Source organism: Camarhynchus parvulus, chromosome 8, assembly GCF_901933205.1.
Source record: "Camarhynchus parvulus chromosome 8, STF_HiC, whole genome shotgun sequence".
Taxonomy (NCBI): domain Eukaryota; kingdom Metazoa; phylum Chordata; class Aves; order Passeriformes; family Thraupidae; genus Camarhynchus; species Camarhynchus parvulus.
Window position 1 is genome coordinate 20,281,505 of NC_044578.1, and position 26,757 is coordinate 20,308,261.

Consider the following 26,757-nt stretch of genomic DNA (forward strand, 5'->3'; position numbering starts at 1 on the left):
TTATTTCCTTTTGCTTTTCTTCTTGTGTGCAAAATTCCTCCACTGCCTTCAGACTGGACACTCAATTCTTTGCCTCATACCCAGCGAAATGAAGGTGTGATTTTATATGCATGAATGTAGTTCAGCAGTTTGGACTGTGTTAGCACAGATTTAAAACAAAGAAGGACAGGAATGCCTGCCCATGGGAAGGAGGGAATTAATTCCTTGTTTTGTTTTGCTTGTGTGCATGGCTTTCACTTTCCCCATACACTTTTATCTTAACTCACAAATTTTCTGGCTTTTGCCCTTCCAATTCTCCCCCCCATCTTCTGCAGGGGGATTGAGTGAGCAGCTCCGCAGGTCTTGGTGGCCAGCTGGCTTAAACCATGACATATATCCAGGGGAATGACCTGAAATAATTGAGAACTAAAGAAGAAGAAAATAGTAACAAAAGGTTGTCTTTTTAAACTTCAATTGGCTTTTGCATGCTTTTTTCTGATGATCTCAGTGCTTTACACCCCTCCTTTCCTGTTCCATACCGTTACCACCTCTCTGTTTCAGTTTTACCTGGTGTTACTGGCAGTTGTCACTAACTTGTTTCAAAATTTAGTTGTGCTCTTTCCTCCCCCTCTGCTCCCCCCCACTTTCTTTTCAAACTTCCTTCCTGACCAAGGACACATCCCAAGCCTACCTGTAGAAATGCAGGAGGAGGGGCTGCAGTGCCCTGGAATGGATCACTGCAGTGACACTGCGGTCACTGATCCCATCTCTGCAGTGGCAGCTCACACTGTCAGCTCTCAGGTACAGCTGCAGTAACTTCAGTGCTTTGGGGGGCAAAGGCTCTGAGCTGTAAATAAAGAATTCACATTTAATTCTCTGGCCAGAAGATTATCAACAGCATGTGTGAGTACATGCTGCCTGTGAAAAGCATGGCCCAACCCCGGCTCCTCTGTCCCTGAAACTTCCACTTCTGCAGCAGTTACCCATCCTGAGGCACTTTGAAAAGTAAAAATCCCGAAAATTATGCCAGCATCAGTTGCAATTGGTCAAGCATCCAAAATATAATTTATTTCACATATTCAAATATCAAAATATTCAGCTTCTAAAATCTTAATGTATTTTTAAGAGAAATTTTATTTTGATTACAGGTACTGCAGGGAACTTAATACACGTTTAAAGATCTAATTTCCTAATTTTTTGTTGTCTGTTGCAGCTTTAACAAAGTCAGAAGAGTTATTTCCACTTTATCCTGATTTACACAGATTTCCCATAGCATTTCATTAAAGATAAGAATATAAACACTATAGTCCAGATTATCTATATTTTCACAGCACTAAAGAGTAAATGTATATTTTCCCAGAGATTTTATTCAGTCACCCTTGATATCATCCAGAAAGCTAGAGATAATCTTCCCTCAAACTCTGGAGCAGTTTAGGAATGCAACAGAGGATTTCCTTTGTATGTAACTTCTATATTGTCATGGAGGAGTGTTAAAAAACAAGAGTTTCTTCTAAAACTGAAAAAGCAACTGTACTGCAAGAAGGGAAGTGCATTGTTCTTACAAGTACTTGCTTGTGTTGAATCATTGCAAAAATTATTAAGCCTTCCCCAGCCCTTCTTCCTCGTCTGCTCTACTGCAGATTCAAAACTCAAATCCTTCCTGCAGCCTTCTCACCATTGAGTTGGCTTATATTGCAATGGCCCTTTAAAGAATGGTTTTAAAAATACAAAGCATGAAATCACTTAGGACACTGCAGTCTGGGGTATTGCCTTTATAGATAATGATGTATTTTCTTACAAGATCACTCTCACAGTAATTATTATTCTTGGTTATTTCACCAGTTCAGAAAAGTTTTATTTCCCAAGTCTAGCGCACACATGCACCAGGAGTGCCTGCCTGGCTAATGCCAAGCAGGCAGCATGCTGCAGCCTGCCCTCAGAGCAGCAGTTCTATTTGCAGAACAGTCTATTTGAAACTTAATTACACTCACTTGGTGAATTATTTTAAATGTCATCATTCATAATTGGTGTTTGGCACTTTTTTAACACAGATATATTAAGGAATAATTAATTCTACATCAAGTTAAGTCCAGTAATAAAATAACACCAAACAATGAAACACAGTAGGAGATCAGTCCTCATCTGAGGTGACTAGAAGGGCACATTGTTTGTTACAATGTCATTTTTTTAACCTTTACAACTATTCATCATTAAGAGACTGATTTTGTTCCGTGTCCCACATCGAATACAGTGTGTCCCTTCATTATTTTTTTCTCCCAGTGTGAGAAAATTTTGTCTCATAAGGTCTTGCTGCTGTTTCCATAATTGGAGCGTCTAGGAGCAAGTCTGCTTCAATTTAAATCAGTGCAAAGATTCCCACAGTCTTCAGTGGGAGTTAAGAGTGACACATGAAGGACTTGTCCATCACAAATGCCAGAGTAACAGCACCAAATACATATATGTATATATGAATATATTTTTTTCTTATACTTATTTTGCTTCCTGAAGTTTTGCTACTTGGATTTACTCAGGAGTGTAGGATGGGGCTGTTTTGCATCCCCTTCTCCAAGGCACAGCAACAAGCACACACCTGAGCTTTGCTAAGACCAGCACATGCTTGACAGCTTGTCATTGTAATAGTGACAAAAGAGCAGCTGGCCATCAACAAAATAATAAAACTGACAATGAGAGATATTAAAATGCTGTCAAGATGGGCAATGCCTCCAGGCAGAGGTTGTCTTCACCCCTGTTTGGACAATGGCCCTCAGCAAGCTGTGGGCTTGCACCACTCCATGCCATGCCACTACAATACCAACATGTAAACAAATAGTAATAATTAAGACATTCAAAAGAATGACAGCCAGCAGAAAGCTTTTTTCCTCTACTTAGCTTCAACCATTGTATAAATCTTGTTCATGTAATTGAACTAAAATATTTCACACAGACCTGTGGCATTCATCCCAGTTATGCCCCTTGGACCACTGTGTAAGCTGAAAATTGGCTCCTCTGCTGCAAATAAGAAGCAGGATGACAAACACTGAGTTTAGACTTTTGACATCTGTGATTTTTAATGGAAAATGTAGACTATCCAGGACATAATCCACATTTGAATACCATTACTATATAATCTACGTTAAACTCTTCTGCAGGGTGATAAGATTCATTATTGTATAAAAGCTAGTCAGAACCTCAACAAATCTGCCTTTTCAGTCTAATGTCTTGTAGCCATCATCCCATGGCTACCTTCACTCTGCTAGCCTAGACTCAACTAATAAAGCCAGGCATTTGTAGGTGTAGGCATTAAAAAAAAAAAAAACCAAAACAAAATTCCATTTGTGATGGTGACTGACAAACACAGAGCATCTGAAATGAAGGTATCCTGAAGGACTTAGAGCCTGCAGTGTAATTTAATTAAGATATCAAAATGATAGCATTATATCGTCTGTGACAGCTATTCTATTATAAAGCATTTCTTTAATTAACAAAGGCAGCACCTGAGAAGGCAAGCACTGGTATGAAACACACTTGCGTTACACTCAGAGAAACACAATTACTCTTCAGACTTACTTGAGTCGTACTTGTTTTACTGCCTTTTTATTTGCCTTCAGGTGGGGCTGTGGCCCCCATTCCCTGTTTTCATGGATTCCCCACAGCCCCAGGATGCTGCAGGGATCTTGTCCTAAGCCTTGCCACACCTGCAAGCTCCAGGAGCAGAGCAGTGACTTTTAGTTTTCCCTCAGTCAAAAACTGCCTCCTCATTTTCCTCCGCTGCCATTGGAGGAGCAGCTGATTGCAAAGCAGCTTTGGAGCTCAGTGTGTGCAGAGTTAAAAGCTGCTGGGAGGTGACAGGATGATCTGGGGCTTCATAAGCACTGAGATACCTCCTGGAGCTTTTGTACAATTGCTGTTCACGTTTTATTCAGTAAGAACATCTGTTGGTTTCAGCAAATTCATGTCTAGGAATTAAATTAATTGAATCTCTGGATAGGATTTGCCTCATTGAAAGAAACTTCAGAGAATTTAAATAAACGATAAAGTCCCAATAAAATATTTTTTATGTCATAGGGTTGTTTTATGACTACTTAACTGTCCCTTCATATATTCAACACAAAGGTTTAAATGGTTTTCTTACCTGCTTGCAGATTTAAAAAAAGTCAGAAGTTTCTATTTTTGAGCATCATATCCAAACATTTGGTATCAGCCAAGTTCAGACACCTGAAAGCATGCAGGCAGTTTCTCCAGGTTTGGGGGGTTACAGGACCCCACAAGAAAATGTTACATATATATATATATATATATATATATATATATATATATATATAGCATATATGTATATATATATATGTATAGTTGTGACTCTTAAGTTTCTCCTATATCTGCAAAATTACAATTACAAAATGAAGTCTAGAAAAACAGTCTGAGAAATGTGAAGGAACTTGAGTAGGCATAATATCACATGGAGGAATTGATTTTATGATTACAAGCTAGTCAGTACTGTGTTGCAGAATATATACAGATAAGTAGAGAGATACAGAGTCACAAATGTTTGCAAGGAGATGAGAGGTAAACAGTAGATTTTTTTTCTGTAATAGCTCCTATTCAAAGACAAGTATCTCTCCAGCTTCTTGAATAAATTACATTAATACATAATTTCCATAACCTTACTATGTCACTGTGAGTTATGAAAATCAAAGATGCCTTAAGAGGCTTGCTTGTTTCTTATATATATTTTAATTATTGACCAGCTTTTTGAACTTGCATGTGCCCACAAAATACTATTAACTGGTGCATTCAAGTGCTGTATAACAGAATTCACAAAAATAATCTCAAATCCATTTAAAATTATTTACAGCCTTATGTTCACTTCCACTATAGGCTAAAACGTGGAGTTATTTTCCATTGATCTCACTGCAGCACTTTCAGTAAATGCCCAGTGAAAAATTAAAAGAAATGAAAATTTAAAAAATCCAAGGGCATATCTTTTGAAGTTGCTTTTTTCTTTTTTACTTTTGCATTAACATATCACAGATGGCCATGTGGAACAGGGTGATTTTGTATGCTGTCTAAAGACATTGTTACAAGCAGAGCTATGCCACTTCTTATCCGTAAAACACTTTATTGGGGCCTGAAAATACTCAGATGCTATATGCAAAGGGTTTTTTGTATGAGAAAATGTAAATGTTGCATACCTTTAAAGAAAGGGGCATATGGCTCTGGTTTGTAGCACAGTACAGCCTTAAATTCTGTCAGATGAGAGAATACCTCACCTGCTCCGAGGTCTTTTATTTTTGCACCCTTACAAGTACTGACTCATTTTATAAACAGATACTTGCATTCTAGTAAGCGCACTTCATACCGCTCCTTTCATACTAGCTGGAACCTAAAATTCCATTTCAAGATAAATGCTGAGCAGGGCTAGCTTGTTTAAATTACTGAGTCTCTGTAGGAACACATGGAGGCATATCTCTCACATTCATCCCTTTCTGGCTTCAGATGCTGCCTTGCCCAGCTGCCACCTGAGATCAGAAGCACATCCAGGTGTTGGGGAGGGGCTGTCCCTGCTGTGCCCCTCACAGAGGCAGCTGAGGTGGAGCTGGGCTGTCCCAGTACTCTCCTGTCCCGTAGCACCCCGACCTCTGGGCTGCACAGCCTGGACGCTGCAGGCTGGTGAAAGGTTTTGACCTGGCTTGCACCTACTGCAGGAAACAGAATCTGTTGGAAAGTAGTCATACAGTCAACTATTAAGTCATTAAACAGCATTTTTGCTCAAAATTAGTTGAGCAACTAGACAGGCTGCAATAAGAGAAAGTAATTTTTCACATTTCAAATGGCAGCAGTTAATTGCATTACTCTAGCCAAGGTGTTTCTCTTTATCACATCTTCTGTAAGATGTGTGATGGGTAGGACTGATAGGGAACATAATATGCTGTAATTTATTACTTCCCAGGGTGGTACAGTGGAAAGAAGCATAGTTAGAGCTTCTCTTATCAACTTGCTCTGTAACAGATTGAAATGTATTAGGATAAAAGGAAACCCTGTCCATAAACTTTACCTTCAGGCATCCCAGCAGGCAACTGCAGAAAGTCTATTTTTACCACTATAGAAAAATCACATTCAGTCTCTTCTTCTGAGAAACTCCTCCACCTAATGCTTACCTTTTAGGTTGTATTCATTCGACAATGTTTGTGAGTTACAGTTGTCTTGTCCTAGCATACACATGCAGATTTAATCTCTGTGGGGGGTTAACAGCACAGAAAAAGTACTGGCAGCACAACACCCCCATAGGCAAGCAGCACTGAAATGCCCAGACCACTGCATGGCCCAGGCTGCCCTGGTCTTACTAAAAAAGTTACCTGGGTTAGCCCAGTTCATGTGCCATGAATTCAGGACTGTTCCTGGTTACACTGGAGGCACGCAGATGTTCAGGAGGAGACCCCAGCTTGCAGAAGTCTTGCCACAGCTCTGTAGGGAAAGCAGCCTCTTGATCTTCGGATTTGAATTACTTTATAAACAACCCAGGAAGCAAGTTTGCCTCAGTTCAGGGGAGCTGGTTGCATGCTGCACATCTGATGAGTTAATTGAAAGTGTTACATACCTTACCATAAGCCTTGCTTGCACTTGGAGATGCTCTTGTTTTACTTTAGGTAAAATGTTCACATTCAGGCTTGGGAGGTACTCTATCATTTGGGACAACACCTGAGGCTATGAAATCTTTTGGGACTGGTTTTATCCCAATTGCTCTGAGGTGCCCACCTGAGCCAGCAGCAGGGATCACACAGACATTACACCCTGCCCTCTGCATGGGACAGGAGCAGCTGCTTTCCTTCCCCTTTCAGCAGCACTGCCACACAACCAGTTGGGCTTTTCCATATTCCGGTGTGCTCTGATGAAATAAGTTTTTTAAGTGACAGGTTGTTAGGAGGCAGTGCAAGCACATACCATACCTGAAGTATTAATTTGTAGATAACAGTATTAATGATTTTAGGAAGTCATTGTATATTTTTCAGAGCTGTCTGGTTATTTTTTATTATGGACATATGTCATGAAGGAAATTACATGACATTCTCCAGCACAGAACCGAACAAATTACCAGTTTATCACAGTTTGCAACCCTTCCTCAAAAGATAATATATGGGGATTTTTTTTGATTGAATTACTTATATTGGTGCAGTATCCTAATGTGGATTTGATGAGTGACTTTATTCTTTTTCAAAGCACTATGTACTCTAATTTGAATGTGGAGAGACATCACACAATTCATTGTGAATACTAATAAGACATCCCTTCACTGTATAATGAAATTCAACATTCAAATTTGTTTCCATAACAATTCCACCTTATGTAGGTATACACTGTGACTCATTAAAAATATTTATTTTATCATCCTAACAAACACAAATGAAGGGAAAACAGTGTGGCCCACCTTTTAAGAGACATGAGGTGAAATTGTATTTCACTTACAACTGTCATTATTGTTTATGTTCTTTTTCATTCTTCTTTTAAGTGGTTCACATACATGCAAAGGTCCTCTAAGCCTGGGAATCCTGCAACAAAAAACATACCAAATTCAACAGAAATGAGTGCAGATTCAGTAGCAATAATAAGATGGAGGGGAAGGGGGGTTATAGATATTAGGAACAGTGTTTCTGCATAACATCAGCAATTCCAGTTGTGGTGTTTGACATTCAGTGTCAATCCATCAGCTCTAAAACTTATTAAAAATGGCAATAGATGTATTAGTAGGTCTGAAATTGTCAAAAATAATACTGATGTTAAGAATCAGAAATAACATCACAGTTATTGTAGAAATACAAATTTGCATGAGGTCTACAAGCACACAGAACCAGTAACACTGAAGTAGGATGAACAGTGTCTACAGATGCAGACAGTCCCAAAAACACAGCTGAGACATCCCTAGCAAGAAAATAATTTCTTCTGTCTCTTCAGTCCTTTTTATTTGTTGTCTGGCTTTGCACTGTCTTTTCTCTATGGCATTAGCCATAGAATTAATTAAAAGATTTGTCTTTGAAAAAAATAATTCATAAAAAATTTCTTTTTGAAACAAAGGCCCTTGAGGCAAAGGAGGAGGGTCTGGCTTAGCCACCACTCATCTGAGCACTAATTACTTCACCTCTTTGTCTGATCTCCTGCACCTGTAACTTTGTGGGCAGCTGAACATGATTGTAAGTAATTTGGAGATTTAGAGCTAAAAAGTAGTATGCAAAACATTACATAAACATGCAATATTACATAAACGTGGATTGTTTTTTTACAGCTTTAAGTGACCTGGTTTTGCTATCCTCATTCACAGCTACTACACTGCATCCTATTCAAACTGGTGTGATAGCATGCAAAATAAAGGACTGTCAGAGCTGGGGAAGACAGCCTGCCTTGGCTTGGAAAGGCTGTCTGATTTCAGTGATAACAAAGGAAAAGTTAGTCCAGCGTGGGGAAAATAACTGTTTATTGAATGGCACTCCGCATTTCTCTCATTGGGGTGATTAGTAAAACATCAGCTCACTGTTCTGGTAATGCTCTAGTGAATATAGGCATTACTCAGTGTTGGTTGTGCAGGTATTTGATTAGACCATCTGTTCTAAGATTACTTCTTTATGAAGAAATAAAATGAAATCGAAGATAACTTTTTTTCTAACTGTTTTGCATTACATTTGATGAAAGTTATTTAACTATTGCAACAACTTAGGAATCCTCTTTAGCAATCTCAAAAGTCTCCCACAGAGGAAGCAAGAATCACCCCAGGAAAACTATTAAAGCTGACAGTGGTTTGTCACAGGCAACCATTAATGAATACCGTGGAGGATTTGGTTTTCTTCTGCTCATTGTCTTGCCATAATTCATAGTCAATATCCCACAGATTTTGCAGAACGACTGCATAGCTGCACATCTAGGCAACCAAAGAGCATCTTTTAAGTTGGTGAAGATCACAAGTGAGAAATAAATTGTAAGATCTTGTTTCTGAGGGTGAATACTTAAACAAGAACTCTGTTTCCACAAAGCTAGGAAAGGTTTGGGATTTGGTTTTCTTAGTTTCCCTTTAACTAGTTCCTAGTAAAGGAGTTGTGCTTTTCTGTGCATGAAAATAGTTTTGTATCAACTTCTTGTCAGTCGGAATAGCTTGGTACAGTGCCTTTGGCTATCTGCACTAACACAGCCTGCCAGTATTCAGAGTAAAACATAAAACCTACAATCACAATGACATAACAAACCATGCCTTCCATCACACTGCTGTACTTCCCAGCTGTAGCATATTCTAGAGTTCCACTTTCAAGTAATAATAAAATTATCAGACAAAACAAATTAAAAATATACAGCATGCTCACACAGATGTGTAAACACAGAGGAAGTAAAATATTGCCAGTAGAAAAACCAGAATTCTTCATACCTAAATTTAGATTGTTGAGTTTGCAACAGCAATACCTGCAGTGCAGACCATGGTAAGCATTTGCAGGTGCTATGTTTACATCTGTCAGAAAGGAAATAATCTGAATTTGTTGTCCTCAATCCTGCTGCTCTCTGTAAGAATAAAATTGTAATGATGCCTTGGGGGGACATATGCAGTGAAATTCATTTTGTTGGGACAGAAATGGTTGTGTCTAAGTCCAACAGACACATATATTCCCTGAGTAGTGTTCTACAACATAACACTTGCACATGCAAGTAGCTATTTTTGTATGTAAGTGACCTTTTATCACTTAAGCATCAGAACAACAGCACAGGCATAATTTAGCTCTTTGTTCACTATTTAGGGTGCATTTCCATGTTGCCCTTAAGCCAGTCAATTTATCTGCACTGCTTCACTTCATTCCCAGCTGTTTCATCCCTTCTGGTAGTACCAGCACTCTTCTAGCCAAGCAGTGCATCAGAACAGAGACTGAGCTTAAATAGTGTCTGGCCTGGGGCCCAGGTGGGGCTGGTCAGGGACATCAATCCGTGCTCCCAGGCTGGAAGAGGGGAGACATTAAGGCCTGCAGGGGTCTTCCATGCTATCAAAACCTGTTTCTCAAACTTTTTGGTATGCAGTTTTCTTTTTTGGACCAAAACTCTGAACAAAACCATTTATAACAACAAAGGAACAACAAAAAAAAGAAATTTACTGTTCCCAGCACCCTGATTTCTCCTGTCCCCACCAGGATGATTTCTCAGATTTTGATGCTCACATTCCCTCCACGATCACTGTGATCACTGATAACATCTGTTCATAATAATGGACCAACTTCCCTCTGCACTGGCTTTTCCTTGCTCAGGAATGGCACCTTTCAGCTGTAATGTTTTAGACTTCTTCTTTCTACCTTCTCAATGGCTCCCATTCTAATCCATGGATAGCCCAAACTAATCAGAAAGTAAGCAAGATGAGAGTTGTATCAGAACACAAAAGCTAAGGCAGAGACACCCCAAGCTGTTGCTACTGGCAGCATAAGCTATTCCCAGCTGAGGACACCCCCCTGTATCTCCTGCACAACTTCCTTGCCAGATCTCCTGCAGGAAAGCAGGATGGCTGGAAAACTGCTCAGACAAAAATGCTGAGCTGAGCAGGATGCTGGAGATGGATACCCTCTGCTGCCTTGTCCAAGGAGGGCTCTCATGGATGGGCTGCTTTAGCCAGGACAAGTGCCACTGTTCTGAGGGAAGGGGATATTACACCCCCTGGATTTCAGTTTCTTAAATCCAGGTATGCCTCTGGTATAAAAGAAACTCATTTTTTCTTGGAATATTTGCTGTCTTGTTCAGCCAGAGCTCAGCACAACGGGGTTCCAGCATCAGGCATGGCATGACACTGCACAAGCTATAAATAGGGAAGTGATTATGTTGCCAGATACCTGCTGATGCAAGAGGAAAACACCAATATTGAGTTTCTGAAATAACAAAACCACACTGGGGTTGGTGCCAGTAAGATCTGCCATAAGGTTATGCCAGAAGGATCAAGTGGCCAAAGTTACATCAGCAAGGTTGCCAAGTCAGAGACAGTTTCAGCAGCAGAAAGCTACCAGTGAGGAAAAGGAGGATTTTCACTCCCCAGAACTGGGTAGAAATATTTCAGAGGAAACAAAACTCCATTTGACTCACAGAGTAAATTGAAAATAATTTTCAAAAAGTAACTAAAGTTACTAAAAATAGAGAATGTTCTGCTAGGAAGTAAATGCTGTTAGCAAATGGACCAATGCATTTGGTACTGTAAATATTAAATGTTTTGCTATGCAGCATTTTCAATCCATAGTATTGAAAAGAGGCAGTAATCTGAGAACTACTCTGTATGCCAGGAATACCTTCACATGATCTACCAAAAGGCTTAGCAAGCAACAGTACAATATAATCAGGGATTACCGAGTTCATCATGCAAAAGCATTTCTCTCTTAATTCTGCATCTATATGTAAATTTGGTGTAGGATTCCATACCTCGTGGAGGTGTTGTCATGAAGAATAATTAGCTAGGTTTGTGTGCCACACAGCAAAAGTGCCAGATTTTCTAAATCTGAGTTACAAGGGCCTTCTTGCACCGAGTTTGTTTCACAATCAGGACCATAATCTACAATGTACTTTCAAGCTTAAAAGTGCATGAAGTTGTTAAGCATTATTGTCTATTTTTGGCCAGTCACATCCTCCCTGGTTTAATCTTTTTAAGTCTCCCCAGAAGGTATTGATTTAAACATGCTTTTATTCTCTTTTTTGCTCATTTTGAAGAATGTACATTGTTCAGCCTGCAGCTCAGAGTTCAAAGTGCTAGTCTGGGCATCCAGATGCCCTCGCTTGGGAGCTCTTGAAAGAGCATCAAATCTTCCACTCAGATTTTAGCACTTTTTCTTTCTTAACTTAAATCACTTTAACTTAAAATGCTGTCACTGCAGTGATGAAAGGCTGTTGATGGTAAAATGTTCTTGTCTACAGCCATTCCTGTCATCATCACAGCAATAATTCTGCAGACATTGACCGAGATGCTCTCAAACCAGCTAATGGATGTAGTGGCTTTGATAACATCAATTATCATGCACCAGATCCTGGACCTTGCCAGTCCTCCACCTCACTGACTGGTTTGCCTTTAGCAGAACAACACCTTATTAGGTGTAGTAGTATCTCACAATTAATGGTTTCATAATCTGGCTCTGTCGTGGTAAACAAGTAATTCCTAGTTAAAAACCACATGCAAAATTGTAAGCATTAGGGCAATTGCTGCTGTTAGCTATTACTGTCTAAGTAATCACCTACAATGTACAGCATGCACCAAGTAAATTAATTGTAATGATCTTTTGAAAAGGAAAACAGAAATACTCTATTATTTCTGAAAGTGTGACTTGAATGTGGCAATTTACCACACAGCCACACTCTAGACATAAGCGAGGCTGTATTTATTTCTTGTCTCTTGCATCTGATCTAATTACCTTGTGGCAGTGGTATAAAAATCAGCTGGACTGATTCACTCCTTGAAAATTTACTTTGGTTCTTTTTAAAGCCTTGGCCAGCTTAACCTCAGCAGCCTTCACCAGTTTGAAAATGCAAGTTATAATCCTCTGTAGGGATTTAGCCAGGTGTCCATGACAGCATGAAATCTGTGATACAGCTTCCAGTCTTCACACTACAGAAGATTTAAGCCCCTCTGTCTTTGTTCCTGAGTGAGAACGTCCACGAGGTCGTAATGTGAACAGGGAACACATTGAAAGGAGCTGAACCCTGAGCCTTTGTGGGTGCCGCTGAGGAGCTGCACAGGTGAGAGACCAGAGGCTTCACCTGAACAGCGGCACTCAAACTGCAACCCTTGAACAGCAGCTGCAGCACTGCTGCTGCTCCCCTGCTGACATTCAGAGGTCACACTGCTGCTGGACATCTGGTTTTGACCTAAATCCTCACCCTAGGGTCTCTGCTGGACTGGAGAGGCTTTTGGTTGGACACATTACTGCCCAGGGGGAGCAAGGCCGGGTGGAGGAAGGCATGTTGTGGCAATTTTGTGTTTCCCCTTGGGATGCCTTTTGCAGCTGCAGTATGCCTGGAGCTCTGGGCTTTGTGGTTTTCAAAACCCTAACCCTAACTCTAACCCTAGGCAGTAAATGCGGACTGGGGCTCAGGCTGTTTGCAAGGAAAAAGCTGTGGGAACAAGCAAGTGTCCCAGCCAGGGATACTTGCAGAGCATCTCCAACACCATTATAAGAGATCAAGCTGGCTGGCACAAAGAGACACTGCTGTGTCCTAAAACAAACTAAATCCAGGTAGTTGAGGGGAAACCTGCTGGGCCCAGTCAGCCTACTCAAGGCTGAATGTGATCAAGTCATGTGATATGGCCACATTTCCTCACTGTGCCTGCAAATCAGGTACCTCCTCCTAAAGCCAACACTTAGACCATGGCAGTTTTGGTAATATTTTCAATTCCATGAGCAGCCAAAACCAAAATTAATAGCAGTTTAATTTGCCTGCCTGCAAGGAGCTGTCTAATATCAATCTCCCATTGCTGTACAGGAAAACAGTGAGTTGTTTTAGGTGGTCATGGTTGTGGTGTTGGGAAAAACTCAGCTACCTTTTATGCTAATTGGCACTAAAGTGTTTAGAAGTATTTATCAGTATTTAATTATTTAGAACTCTCCTAATGGCTTAAATATCATTTTGAAAAGTTATAAATATTTTCCACCTTGTCCTACTGAAGAGCTGCTTCTTGGAAGGCGTAAATGAAGATCTATTTACAGCTGCCTGCTAGGCACAAAATTACTTGAGGATGCTAATGGTCTGGTCCTTCAGATGGCCCCAGCGCAGACTGAGCTTGGTTTTCACAAATTGGACAAAGTTTGTCTTTGTTGTATTCATTTTACTGAGACAAAAGTCTTAAAGAGGATTATCACAGAGATCAAGGCATTAAAATATGTAACTAATCCCAGTTAAATTAATTGTTTTCATAATAACATGTACTGAGGGACATTTGTGTAGAGTAAGACCCTTTTAGACTGTTTTGGTAATGTAAGTATGACTTACCATGCAAATTACATTTAAGATTAATTAGAAGCAGTTGAAAGCCAAGTTGCAAGCAGAGAAAATGGGAACCTGATTCCAAGCCTCTGAAGCAATAATTATGTTAAATATTTCAAAATTACATCAGCAATTGCCATGTCAGTAGACAGAGGGGAATTTATATAAACTCATAATTTCTCTCCTCCTGTTAGAATTCAGGACACTTATTTTATTAGCTTATAAACAACTGAGATTTTTTTCTCCTAATTTTCTTTTTCAAGCACTTGAACTCTACACAGGTTATTTTGGTGTCATCAAATCATTCACCTCTTAAAAGAGAATTCTGTGCCATAAAATTAAAAGAATAATTAAGTTCATTGGTGAGGATATACCTGAAGCTTTCATTAGGATTCTCATTTGCAGTGATGTCCTTACCCCGGTGTTTCAGTGGCAGGTTGTGACACTGCTGTTACCACTGGGAAGAGTTTCAGGTGCAGGACAGGACAGCACTGTGATTCTGACCTATTTCTCACAATACTCTGTCATTAATTGGAATAATCTCATCTTTCCCTAAAAAGCTCTGTGCACAGAGTTGTAGACTGCATTTCAGTTGCAAGCTAGGGCTGCCAGCTCTCACTGTCATACTGTATTCACATTAGCTTGTTGGGTGTTTTTAGAACCCCCCCTCCCAGTTATTCTCTGATTGTGTTGGCACTTCAGCTTTTGCTAAAACATAAAAGATAAAAAGCAAAGGGAGTAAAATAAATCAACCAATAGAGAGAAAGAAACACTACATCCCATACAAGCTGGGTTGGCTGCTAGAAGTCATGAAATATGCTTCCTCCAGCATCCAGGGACTAAGGGATCAGAGTGGCTTTAGTTTTTAGCACAAAGAGTCACAACAGACTCAGCAGTTGCTTGTGGAGCAGGAAACTAAAGCCATCCCTCAGCAGTGCTTAATGCACCTGTCTGGCTGCACAGGAGCATTTATTTGTTGGGTTTTGATACGTGTGACTGCCCAGTGCAGTTGCTTTTGCCAAAGCAGAAGCATAAAGCATATAGATTAGAAGTACACAGATCTAAGTGACCAGATTTCTGGGCAACCTCAGACAAGTGTGACTTATGCAATCTGAGTATCTTCTGATAAACTGGTTTTTACATATAGCCAAAGGATCTGGAATTTTACAGATTTCACAATATATATGTTTTCCCTGAGGAAAACAGGCTTGTGTAAGTTAGCAGATTCTACCATTTGTATCCGGTATATTAAACAGAGCTTAAATATTTTAAAATCCTGTCTTTTCTCTCTCCTGCTTGAAGCTTACTTTTAATTTTCACTGTTTTATTCAAAAGGAAGGCATAGAAATAGCAACCATGAGCTTGAAATCAGAGCGGTAACAGATTATAGACAAAATTTTGCAGACTATTTCCAGTTACAGCTGGTTTTCAAATAACCCTTTTTGTTGTCATATAGTTTTTTTCCCTAACTTTCAGTCCCAGTGAATCGTTGTCAGTTTTAGCACTCAGCTATATTAACAAGAAAGACAGGGAAAGAAAATAGCATTTTCCAACCCAGGTAAGAGGAAGTTGCCAGTGGGCAGGTCAAAGTGAGTGCAGAAGTTCTTTTGCTTGTATTTTGTTGGAGTATATCAAGGAGCAGAGCAGTGACCAAGGTGGAAACTCATGTTTGAAACCTGTTTTCCATACTGGATAGCACCGAGTCATTTCATTGCCCTCAGGCTTTGAGATGGAGAGAAGTATAACTGCAATTATAAGAAAAGAAAAGGTTGACCATCATGCCAGGGCTTGTTCTCTTTTTAGGGCAGGTGCAGGGAACTCTGAATAACGACAATAACATTGAGCTCTGCCAGGTATAGGCATGTGCATATTTTCCCCCAGCAGTGCTGACTGTCAGTGAATAGAGGCTTCTTCCACAATCTGAGTGTCAGGTGGAGGGAAGGATAGAGAGAGCAGCAGTTGCTTTCTGGAACAAACACAGAATGAACAAGTAGCAAAACACTAACGTACTGTTGAAAGCTGAAATTAGATATACGTGATTCAGTGCAGCCTACAGGGTCTGATATCTTGGCAACTGCTGCAAGATATCCCCAATCTGCAGACAAAATACCTTTGTGAAGAAGCAGAAGATTGTAGTGTGAAAGTTAATGCATCAAAAGGCCAGAAAGAGAATAATTCATTTTCACCTTGCTCCAGAGGACAAGCAGCAGTAAAAGCTGTGCACTATTGGCAAGCTTTTTTTGTTGCTGTTTTTAACTCAACCCTCAGTTCAGAGCTCCTGCCACCTTGGCAGTGTTCCAGCTGGAGCCACTGACATCTCCCACCTAATCAAGTGCTGGATTATCTTATCCTGATAAATTGAACCTGGTGCCTCATGAAAAGTCTTTTCTGAAGTACTTTGGTACCCCGCAATAAGATGACAGATACCTGAATCAAGTCCCAGAGCTGACAGAGCACTGCTTTTCTAATGGCTTTTGGTTGCAAGTGTAAATGTTTTAAGGCAGGGCAGTGTTAAGCTGGTTAAGCATGATAAATTTCCCACCTGGGTGAAAGGGAACTTGTAAGTGTACTGAATACTGGCTCATACTGAATACACACAGGCTGCACTGCTAACAAAATACACTTGCCCTAAAAATTAGTACTTTTTTGGGCAGAGCTCTGAGGAACATGCTTGTTTCAAAAAGATATCCTCTTTGGCTGCTGCATCTTTCTAAGAAGAGTTGGACTTATTGAGCTATTAGACACTTGCATACCGTTCTTAGTCTTCTGTGACTCAATCTCTGGTCCAAGTTGTTCAAGGTAAATAACCTTGTTTCTTTCTTCAACATATAATAAGAAAAATGTTTACAGTACAGACACAAGGGTGCTGTCTATGTTGTGTTTGTACTTCAACAGGTAAAACAGCCAGGATTAATCTCATTAAGATAAAGTTATTACTTGCAGGCATTTGTTTTTTCTTTCTTGGCTTTCCTCCTGACGAAAAGCAGTCCTCAGTCAAGAAACATCTTGTGTGTCACACTCACCTCTGTGGTGCCCCTTGTAACACTGCTTTGCTCTTTTCCAGGGGAATCCCTACATGTGCAATAATGAATGTGATGCAAGTACCCAAGAACTGGCTCATCCTCCAGAACTGATGTTCGATCTGGAAGGAAGACATCCCTCCACGTTTTGGCAGTCCACAACTTGGAAGGACTATCCGAAGCCTCTTCATGTTAATATTACCCTCTCCTGGAACAAAACCATTGAGCTTACAGATAACATAGTCATCACCTTTGAATCTGGCCGTCCAGACCAAATGATCCTGGAGAAGTCACTCGACTATGGACGAACGTGGCAGCCCTACCAGTACTATGCCACAGACTGTTTAGATGCTTTTCACATGGATCCAAAATCAGTGAGGGATTTATCACAGCACACAGTCCTAGAAATCATTTGCACAGAGGAATACTCTACTGGGTACATGACAAATAGCAAAATAATCCACTTTGAAATCAAAGATAGATTTGCTTTTTTTGCTGGACCGCGGCTTCATAACATGGCTTCTCTTTATGGCCAGCTTGACACCACCAAGAAGTTAAGAGATTTCTTTACCATCACAGATCTGAGGATAAGACTGCTTAGGCCAGCAACTGGTGAAATATATGTTGATGAGCAACACCTGGCACGCTACTTTTATGCAATTTCAGACATAAGGGTATATGGAAGGTAAGAGAATATATAACTTTAGAAATAGGCATGTGTGTTTGATTTGAGAAGGTATTCAAAACTATTTATTTCCCCAAAGAAGATGATATTTTCTGCCAGTGTTCATTGGAAATCTGGCTCAGCTGAAGGCCATTGCTGTCATACCAGAAGTTTCTGACTCAGTGGCACAAGGTCTGGGTGTTTGCTGGCACTCACCTTGGATCTTGAGCCCTGGGTCCCACAGGCAATACGGTTCATGCGCTGGCTCAGGAATTCACCCTAGCAGTCGAACACTTTCTTCTCTTCTGTAGGTGGAGTCTGATCCAGTGGCAGTTAACTAAAAACAGAGATTCTGTTTTACCATTTGACCTTTCCAGGCCTCTAATGTGAGCTGTGATTGATACAGCAGCCCTTGCACAAACCCCTCCCACTAGGTCTGGCTGTGAACAAGGAAAGCAGCGGAGATTAGAGCCCATTCCTTCTACTTCAATTAGCTCTGAAATGCAGAGAAGCTGAATTAAAATGGAAAAAACCCAACAGTGTTTTAGATAGACTGATTTGAATATAACAAAGATGATTATTCAGCTGGGTTCAAGACAAATGGTTCCCTGTAGGGCAAGTGGTGGCTGGTATCAAGTGCTGTAGTCGCAAAAATAATAACTGCAGTGACATTCCTATCAGGAAATTTTGTTCCCAGCTCAAACTAGCAATTGACTGATGCCCTCAAGCAGGAGGGTGATCCCTTTGTATGGTCTCAGATGCCAGGTTGTTCAGAGGAAATAAGTGGGATCACCTCTATTAGCAATTCATTTGCCAGTCTAATATCTTTTGTTCCTTCTCTGTTTCTCCTATACAGGGTTTAAGAGTTCCTTTTTAAAAAACTTTTTTCTTTAAGAGAATCTAAGTATCAAAACAAACAGAAAAGCTAATCTATCTTGAAAGGTCAGGGACTTTCTTTGCAGACTCAGAATTGAGTGAAAAAAATAGTGATTATATAAAACAGTGCTGACTGTATTTTTATTATTCCTGTAGTGAAAATCAAAATCGTCAAAATACATTTCTTAGGACTGGAGATTTAACATGAAGTTACAGTCTTCTGTGTCCACATCAACTATATATCCACACGTACATAATTACTAGTCTAACATTTGAAAATCTAAAATAAATATTGCTGTTTTAGGAATTCTTCTTGCAGTGCTCATTAGTTACACTGTAAATTATTTTTCAGACGTCTCTTGGGAGGGCTAAGTGGATCATGAACAGCTTAAGATGCTGTTTGAAATAGTTTGGTAAAATTAGCCTCAATATAGAAAAATAACACCTATTTAATGTGTATATTTTCTCCTCTGGGCTCCCTCCACATGGGTTGGCTCTACTGAGGCATCATATCAAAGCTCAGGATTTGTAGGTCCTTAGGCTTTAAGGAAAGCCTGTTCCCTGTCTGAAAACCCATTTGGAGTTTAGTCTGACTTCAATTAGATTATCATTACTTTATCAAAGAAAGCATCTGAAGGATTAAAAAAGAGTGCATTGCATGCAAATTAGAAACAGAAACCTTCTGAGCACATCTGGGGCTCACCAATCTTGTGAAAAATTATCCGTAGAAATGAAGCATGACTGTACAGAGAACTTATCTGATGCTGATGCTTGTTGTCTAAATGCTGCAGTAATTGGGCATGTGCTTTAAAAGAAGTATCTGATGTGTAATAGTACCTCACTAGATTAGATTCATGTGAATTCTTATCACTTTTCTGCTAATGAGAAGAACAGCTCTTTTGGGATTTGGTGCCATTTCCTTCAATAACTAGTGAGCCTTCCTTGTTAAAGTCTTTAGGGCTTGCTTGCTGCTGAGCAGCTGTGGGGCTACAGTACACAGCCCCTGGTTGTTCAGTTGCACCCATTGTACCTTGCAATGAGCCCACTGTTACCCAGTTTTAGGTATTTTTTGTCTCTTCCAGAAACTTTATGGCTTCTCCCACCAGAGTCTCCCAATCAACAATCCCAGCATGTGCCCTGGCATGGCCTGAGCATGGGAACCAGTGGAGGGAAGCAAAGGTTACCAGGGTAGTTGTGCCATCGTTTCCAGTTCAGCTGAGCTTTCCAGCTCTTGCTCCTTAATTGAGAATGTATACTGGAAATTGTTACAAAATTATTTTGTTTTGCTACCAAGATTCATATTCTGGGCTTTGAAACCCAGCTATTTATATAAATTTGGTAAAACTAGACTAGATTATTCCATGAAGACAGGAGGTTACCAAGGAGCTTGACATATAGTGGATGAAGAATGCTGGCAGCCACTTTAAAGCTAGTCCTTTTTCTGAAAAACATAACCTGTAGGTCAAATACAGTTAAAATCACCAAAGCTCATAATAGCATATTTCTAAAGGCAGCATAAAATGTAATTTGTTTCACACTGTGTTTTAAGCATCAATGACAGTGAAAAGCATCTATCTTAAAGCCACTGTGTTAAATATACAGGACTATGTGGTGGTTAATGAATTATATATACTTCACAATGAATTATAGGCAGGAGATTTGCCCACTTAATATAGGTTTGTTTTGTCATTGCTTTGCATTTTGGTGTGAAATAAGCCTGATGTATGTTGCATTAGAGATGAAAACCTGTGTATTCTCAATGAACGCCTTTCCTCCTCTATTACCACCTGTTTATTCTTCTTCAATTTACCACTTCCATTGTGTATTTATTAAGGTGATGAAAAAAAGGAAACGTGGCTGTTAGCAATTTCAGCAACCCCATTGTGCTCCCATTATTCAAGAAACCTAATAATACACATGAACTAATTCTGACTTACTGATGGTCTGCTTCGCTAAATCAGGGTGATTTTTTCTAGTGAATAATGGACAATGCAGTCTGCCAGTACCTTAATTAAAGAGAGCCTCTCTTATTCTTGATCTTATTTTAATTTACAGGGTAATACTACAATAATATCACTAATGGAAGGTACATTAAAGGGCATAAAGTAGCATTAACTGTATTAAATTATGGCACTTGTGTTAATTAACTGCTGAAGCAAGATGGTCCTAACAGCTAGAAAGGTCAACTAATGCATAAATATAGTCTTCTGGGATGGGAAGCTAAGAAAGAGCAGACATTTTCCCCTCATCTGGCCTTGCTGCAGAGGATCAGAGGGTGCCCTGTGCTGTAGCCTCAGGAAGGTTTCTTTCACTTTGCTGCCTGCAGAGGTGGCCTGACTCGTCTGCAGGCTCTACCTGTGTTCAATTCCATGTGAAGGACAGTCCTGGCAGTAAGCAGTGAGGTACAGTTCCCAGTTTTAAACCTATTTTTGTTGAAGTTCACTAAAATGCTGATAATAATTCCTTTGAAGTCAAGCTCAAGGTTCCTAGCAGATTTTGGATCAGACTGCTGAAGGTTTAACCATGTTAATTTTAAAGTATTTTTGCTCTAAATGTTATATTGTCAGTGACGTGTACATTTATACACTGTAAATTAACTGTAATTCAGGATGCTTGTAAAATCCGTGGTCCCAGTGGGTAACAGAATGACTGGCTGGGTAAAACAAAGGCTCTTATTACTTTTGAATGATTAGGTTTTGATCTAAGAGCCACCAGTCTCTTTGTGACACCAGAATATCCAGTCTCTGCACAATGCTATTAAGCCCTCTGGAATTTATTTTTATACTCTTCTCGCCTTGAAGCTTCTGTATTTAAGCCCCAGGGTTTTCTGACCGCGTCTCAGCTGCAGTTGCAGTCCCAGCTGCAATAGAAACCTCTAACTCACAATACACAAATGAAAAGTAACCTCAGTTTTAGCACTTCCTTGCTCTCACATTATCTATTCTAAATTCAAATCCATCTCAGCATCTGAATAAATTAATCTGAAGGAAAATATATTTGCTACTGAGGAGGTTGGGGCTTTTTTGTCTCCTTGGTCAGCCCGCTGCTCCTGCCAGCTGTGAGGCTGAGCTGCTCCTGAGGCTGTGGTGGATTTGGGTGGGTGAGGGCCCTTGCCCTGAGTGGGAGCTCACCCTGCACCTTCAGGCACATGGTTCCACCAGGCAGGTTGGGCTCTACTGGGTGCCATCCTCTGGCTTATTCTGCAGATGCAGTCTGTGGATGGATTAATTGGAGTAAATCTCTATGTTACTCTGTCATACACTTGGCAACACTATATGATAATGTCCCTCTGTAATTTACCCAAAAGTAGAGCTGTGCCCAAGGGAAGTTATAATCTATAGAAATGCTGTAGTTTTATTTAGAATAGAAAATGTTTTAATTGATGTTCAGCTCAGAACCAGACCATCAATATTAAGATATGCAGGCTTCAAGCCTTTAAGGAGACAACTGAGTACTGTTCTTGACTCTAGTAGTTATTTACCATACTTGAATACTCTTTGTTTTACAGGAACGCTTGCATAAGCAGCTTTTCTCCTTTGAGATTTTCACTAGTATTTGGAGGGAATCTAGCAGTTTCTCTGATTAAATTATAAACTCATTAGAGAACAGGAAAGAAAAAGAAGCATGTCTTCAAGAGCATGTCAATTGATCTGTAAGTCCCAAGTGCAATTTTTGCTTTTTTAATATATCTACTGTAGTATGTCACTAAGGAAGATGGTCCTTCATGTTCTGTAAACAAATCTAGGGTTCAGGAACTGAAATAAATGGTCATGGTGTTTATTCATACATGAGCAGTCTCCAGGCGTTTACTCAGTACAGGTGTCCTGGGTGGGTTTTACTGGTGCCTGTTTGGATAATGCTGATTTCTACCCTGCATCCTGATGGCACAAGTCCTGTCCATCAGCTCAGTGTGGCCTCAGTCACAGTGGCTGGAAGGAGAGCAGAGCAGTGGAGTCTGAATGCTGTCTAGGACCTTCATTCTGCTATATGCTTTTGAAATTAATCAGTGGGTTTAAATCCCCAGGTTTCACTCACCACCTTAGCTCCTTAGCATCTGGTCATCTTTTCTTTTTTGCAAGACATCAAGTATTTCCCTACTGATGTCCCCCAGCTGCCTTTCAAGGAAGCTCAGTATCATGCAGGATCAGGGTTATTGAGGAGAGGCACCAAACCTTTTGTAGTATAATTCATTTTGCCATTGACTATTAAAGGAGTAGAGATAAAAATCCTGATGAAAGAAATGAAGATTTCTCTTTCTGTATTGCTTTGTATGCTGAGAAGCAATCCAAAGACCCTTTCTGAATAAATTCAGTGATTCCAATAGCTTGCAGAAACTTTCTTTCCTTTAAGCTTTTCATTTGAAAAGAGTGCAATTTAATGCAAACACTGAAATAAGCTTAAGGATCTCCTGTATCACATATACAAATTAATCCTGGCACAGGGATGTCCTTTTGGTTGAAGTTAAAGCTGGAGTGGTACAACATATTATCACATTAAAAGTTTAAAAATTTCCAACTATTTCACAAGTAATAAGAGCTACCATCTTTTAGGTGTGGGTTTGGGGGTTAAGTTTGCATTGTGATCCTTTTCATAGGTACCAGTGTGGTGATATTGCCTGCCATTAGTTTTGTTCATGTCAATACCTGACTGCATCTACTTAGGAGCTGATTCTTCCTCAACACTTCTCAGTGTGTGAAGTGCCTCAGAAAGTAGTAGCTGGACCCAAAATATCCACGTACTTTCTCTTCACATAGGTGATGCTGCTCTCTCTCTCATTTTGTTAATTTTTTTTTTTTAGCTGTCATAAATAACCCATCATTCAGCTGTGATCTAGGGAAATATCTGAAACTAAGAGAGTTACCCCACTGCCTTTCCTCCCATTTCCCTTTAGAATGGTGCCATAATATGCCCTGCATCACTCCCTGTATGTTAGAAGTTAAGTATTGAAACAAGAGACCAGTCCTGATACTCATTTCAGATGCCATCCTGTAAATCAGGAGTAATTTGAGTGAAGTTACTCTTATTAACCCACTGAGTTTCAACTCCATGTAGGGGCAATGAGGGAAAACAGGTGATGAAAAAGAATGGAGGACAGAAGGAACAAAAGGGGGGAAAATGAGGGAGGGAAGGAGGGAGGGAGGACAGAAGTCAGAAGGCTATCCCAGCTTCTGTTTTAAAAAAATGAGAAAAAACTCACACATCTTAGTCTGTTCATCCTGTCTCATGTCTGTATGATAGAGCTGATGTAAAGCAGCCAGTTCTGTCAAGTCCAGTGATACAGTCACACCTATTCAGAAATAGAAAGTGAATTAGTAAAGGTCAAGGTCTAATGGTGTCATTATGTGGGGTCTGCAAGACCCTTCCTGCCATTCCCTCTGGAGTCCCCCTCAGGGATTTTTGTGCCTCAGCAGTACGAGTGACCCATGCTCAAAGGGAGTCATCACAGTCCCTATTTGATCACAGCAGGCTGTGGTGAAAAATCCTCAGTAAAACACAGGTACAGCATATTGTTAACTGGGCTGAGCTACAGGGGAAGTTTTCAACACTTTCGTACAGATTATCATCTAGTTCATGGAAAAGTAAGGGAAGAGCTCCAGAAACACAAATGGCAATGCTGCAATTTTAGCAGGCAGCAATACAGTCAGGGAAAAGGAGCCAAGGAGTTACACTGCAGGTCGAATTCCCAAGAGAAAGTCTGGCTGCTGACGCATTCAGGAAAGCAGAATGCTGGCTGCAGCCCTTTGCAGGAGAACAGGGTGTGTCCCTGGAGATCTGTGGGATATGGTAGAAATGAAAGGAAGCTGAGTAGCAAGAGGTGTCCTAATGACATTAGGAGGGAGCAGGAGCTGCTGAACTTCTTGACATACTGCAGCTCCCAAATGAGACCACCTGTAATTTTTGCAGCATACTGAGTCCTTGGAGCCTTAGAGTCAGTCTGTCAACAGTACCTGGTTGCTCATACAACAGTTCATCCAGACGTTTATGCTGGAAATGCTGCTATACTCTGGAGTAACCCAGCTGTACTTCACTATAAATTACTTTGACATATCTGGGGTCGTGGCCACCATTTTGAAATAAGCCAAAAAGTGAACAAAAACCATTTCAGGATAAGGCATATAATCCATAGCTTCATACTGTAGGTTACATCTGATCAGGCCTTGGGACATAACATGGATAGTGTCATACATGGCATATAGACTTGCCCATATTCTAGTTGTGCAGGGCAGGTTTCTAAAGTTATGTTCTTCCTCTGAACTCTTGAGTCTATCATCTGACTTTGATGTTCATGTAAATGTCAGTAGTTGTCAGCTTGTTCCTTGCAAACTCCCTTGAAGACCTTGTGATTCTTTTCATTTTCTCTCTTAAATCCATTTCTATCTTTATGGTAGCTCTGAGTGTACTTCCTGTCTGCCAAACAGCATTCCCACTTCCACTCTCTCCAGATGTGTGTTGTCCTGTAATATGAGCCAATTATCTGATACGTTACAATTTATATAATACTCTGAAAAACACTTAAGAAGGATTGGTAGAGAAGAACAATGGATTGTTATAATCTACCCTCTGTGCACCATCATTCATAAAATGGCATGTAAAGGAGTGCTGGTGGAAATATTAATGATACCGATACTGTCTCAATGGTAAAGTGACATGAAGGTTCACATTTAACTGCCACCAGTATTTCTGTTATACCACACGTTAAACCTAATAACAACCAAGAAGATTAAATTTTATCACAATAAGGATATATACATTGAGGTATACATCTTCACACTCAACTAATTAGTTACCATCGACTGTTTTTACTTTGCTCAGTGACATGTGGTATATAAATCATTACAATATGTTAAATGCAAATGGTTGGTAATAGGGTAACCATCTGCTCACTGTTGGAAAGTTAGCAGAGGAATATAGTAAGCTGTACTTCTAGTAACGATGCTAAACTCACATCCCTGAAATACCAAATATCTAAAAACAGCTGCCTCCACTAATGCCAACACTGCTAATACGTCTCTTACCCTTTTCATTTTCAGAAGTAAACCACATATTGTAAGAGGTAATTTTGTTCTTCAGCTTGAATTTGATTTCAAGGCTAGAGTCTGTAACAGCAATGTGAACCACCGTATTGGAGAGCCTGATGTTTTCCTTATATTGTGCTGAGTGCTTTTGAACAGCCAATAAATAATCAGGCTGCACACTTTTCTCAGGACATCTTTTCATCCACAAATATAATCAAACCTCCTTCCTCTGCTAACCCCAACTGCCAGGCCCTTTTTGAGGGATGACATTATTTTGTAAGTGATAGATAGGTGGCACATTGCTGTCTGGTAACGTATTACGCTGGAGACCATCAAAGGGTCCCTACCATCTAATAACCTCCCATGCCCCGTGAGCATTAAAGATAATCACTGCAAAGAGGGATCAATTATTTTGCCACAGACATGTATTATCAGGGGCTGTCACATACCTTCATAATGAGGTTTCCTGGATACCCAAGCCACAAAGTAATGCGTTGGAAAATTAGCAGTGGGGCAAGAGTGAAGGACTGCCTGCCAAAGTTGAGCTGTGCCTTCAAGCCAGAGCAGCTCCTTCACTCCTTACCCATTCAGTCATCTGCTGGTCAGGGTCACTATCACAGTGCTGACATGCTGGCTCCCCCATCAGTAATATATTGCACTATCACCTATCAGAGAGATTAATATGTTCCTGTATTGAATTCCTGAGATGTGGCTCTCAGCATTAAAGAAGCTGAGGAATTAATTTGGCTTCCACTGTCTGACTGGAAAAGAAGTTTGTGCTTTCATCAAATTCAGACGTTAGTGCTGCCGTGGCTTGCTCAGACCACGGTGGGAGTGAGGATGGAGTTTGTTCAGGAGGTTACATCTGGCATGGCTGTGTCTGATTTAAGATTGTGCTTCCAGGGAAGCACCTGCAGGAGAAGAGGCTGCAGGAGACCTCATTAGCCTGGCAGTTTCCCTGTCCCAGAATGAATTACAGGATAAGATGTGTGGTCTTTAGGGTCCCAAAAAGCTGTGGCATTGTGTAGGTGTGCTGTCCTGCAAAGCTTTTCAAGTTTAAAATGTTACAAGGAGACTTTTTGTGCTAACACATTTTCCTTTGTTACCTTGGAAGAAAAGAAACACCAGCTGAAGGCTGCACATGTTTGGTGACTCCATTTTGATTCACAGGGAACACTTGCCTGTTTCAAAATGGGGTGTCTGCTCTTTTAATTGGGAACATTTATAGACAGGGATG

At 40.2% G+C, this 26,757-nt stretch overlaps 1 protein-coding gene across 4 annotated transcripts in view; it reads left to right on the top strand.

The window, feature by feature from the left end:
- NTNG1 (netrin G1) overlaps positions 1–26,757 on the top strand; it is a 148,043-nt gene that overhangs the window by 44,562 nt on the left and 76,724 nt on the right. For all 4 annotated transcript variants that reach the window (XM_030953903.1, XM_030953900.1, XM_030953902.1 and 1 more), the window contains exon 3: positions 17,009–17,649. In XM_030953903.1, the coding sequence (XP_030809763.1) occupies positions 17,009–17,649 (641 nt within the window). The remainder of the gene's footprint in view (positions 1–17,008; positions 17,650–26,757) is intronic.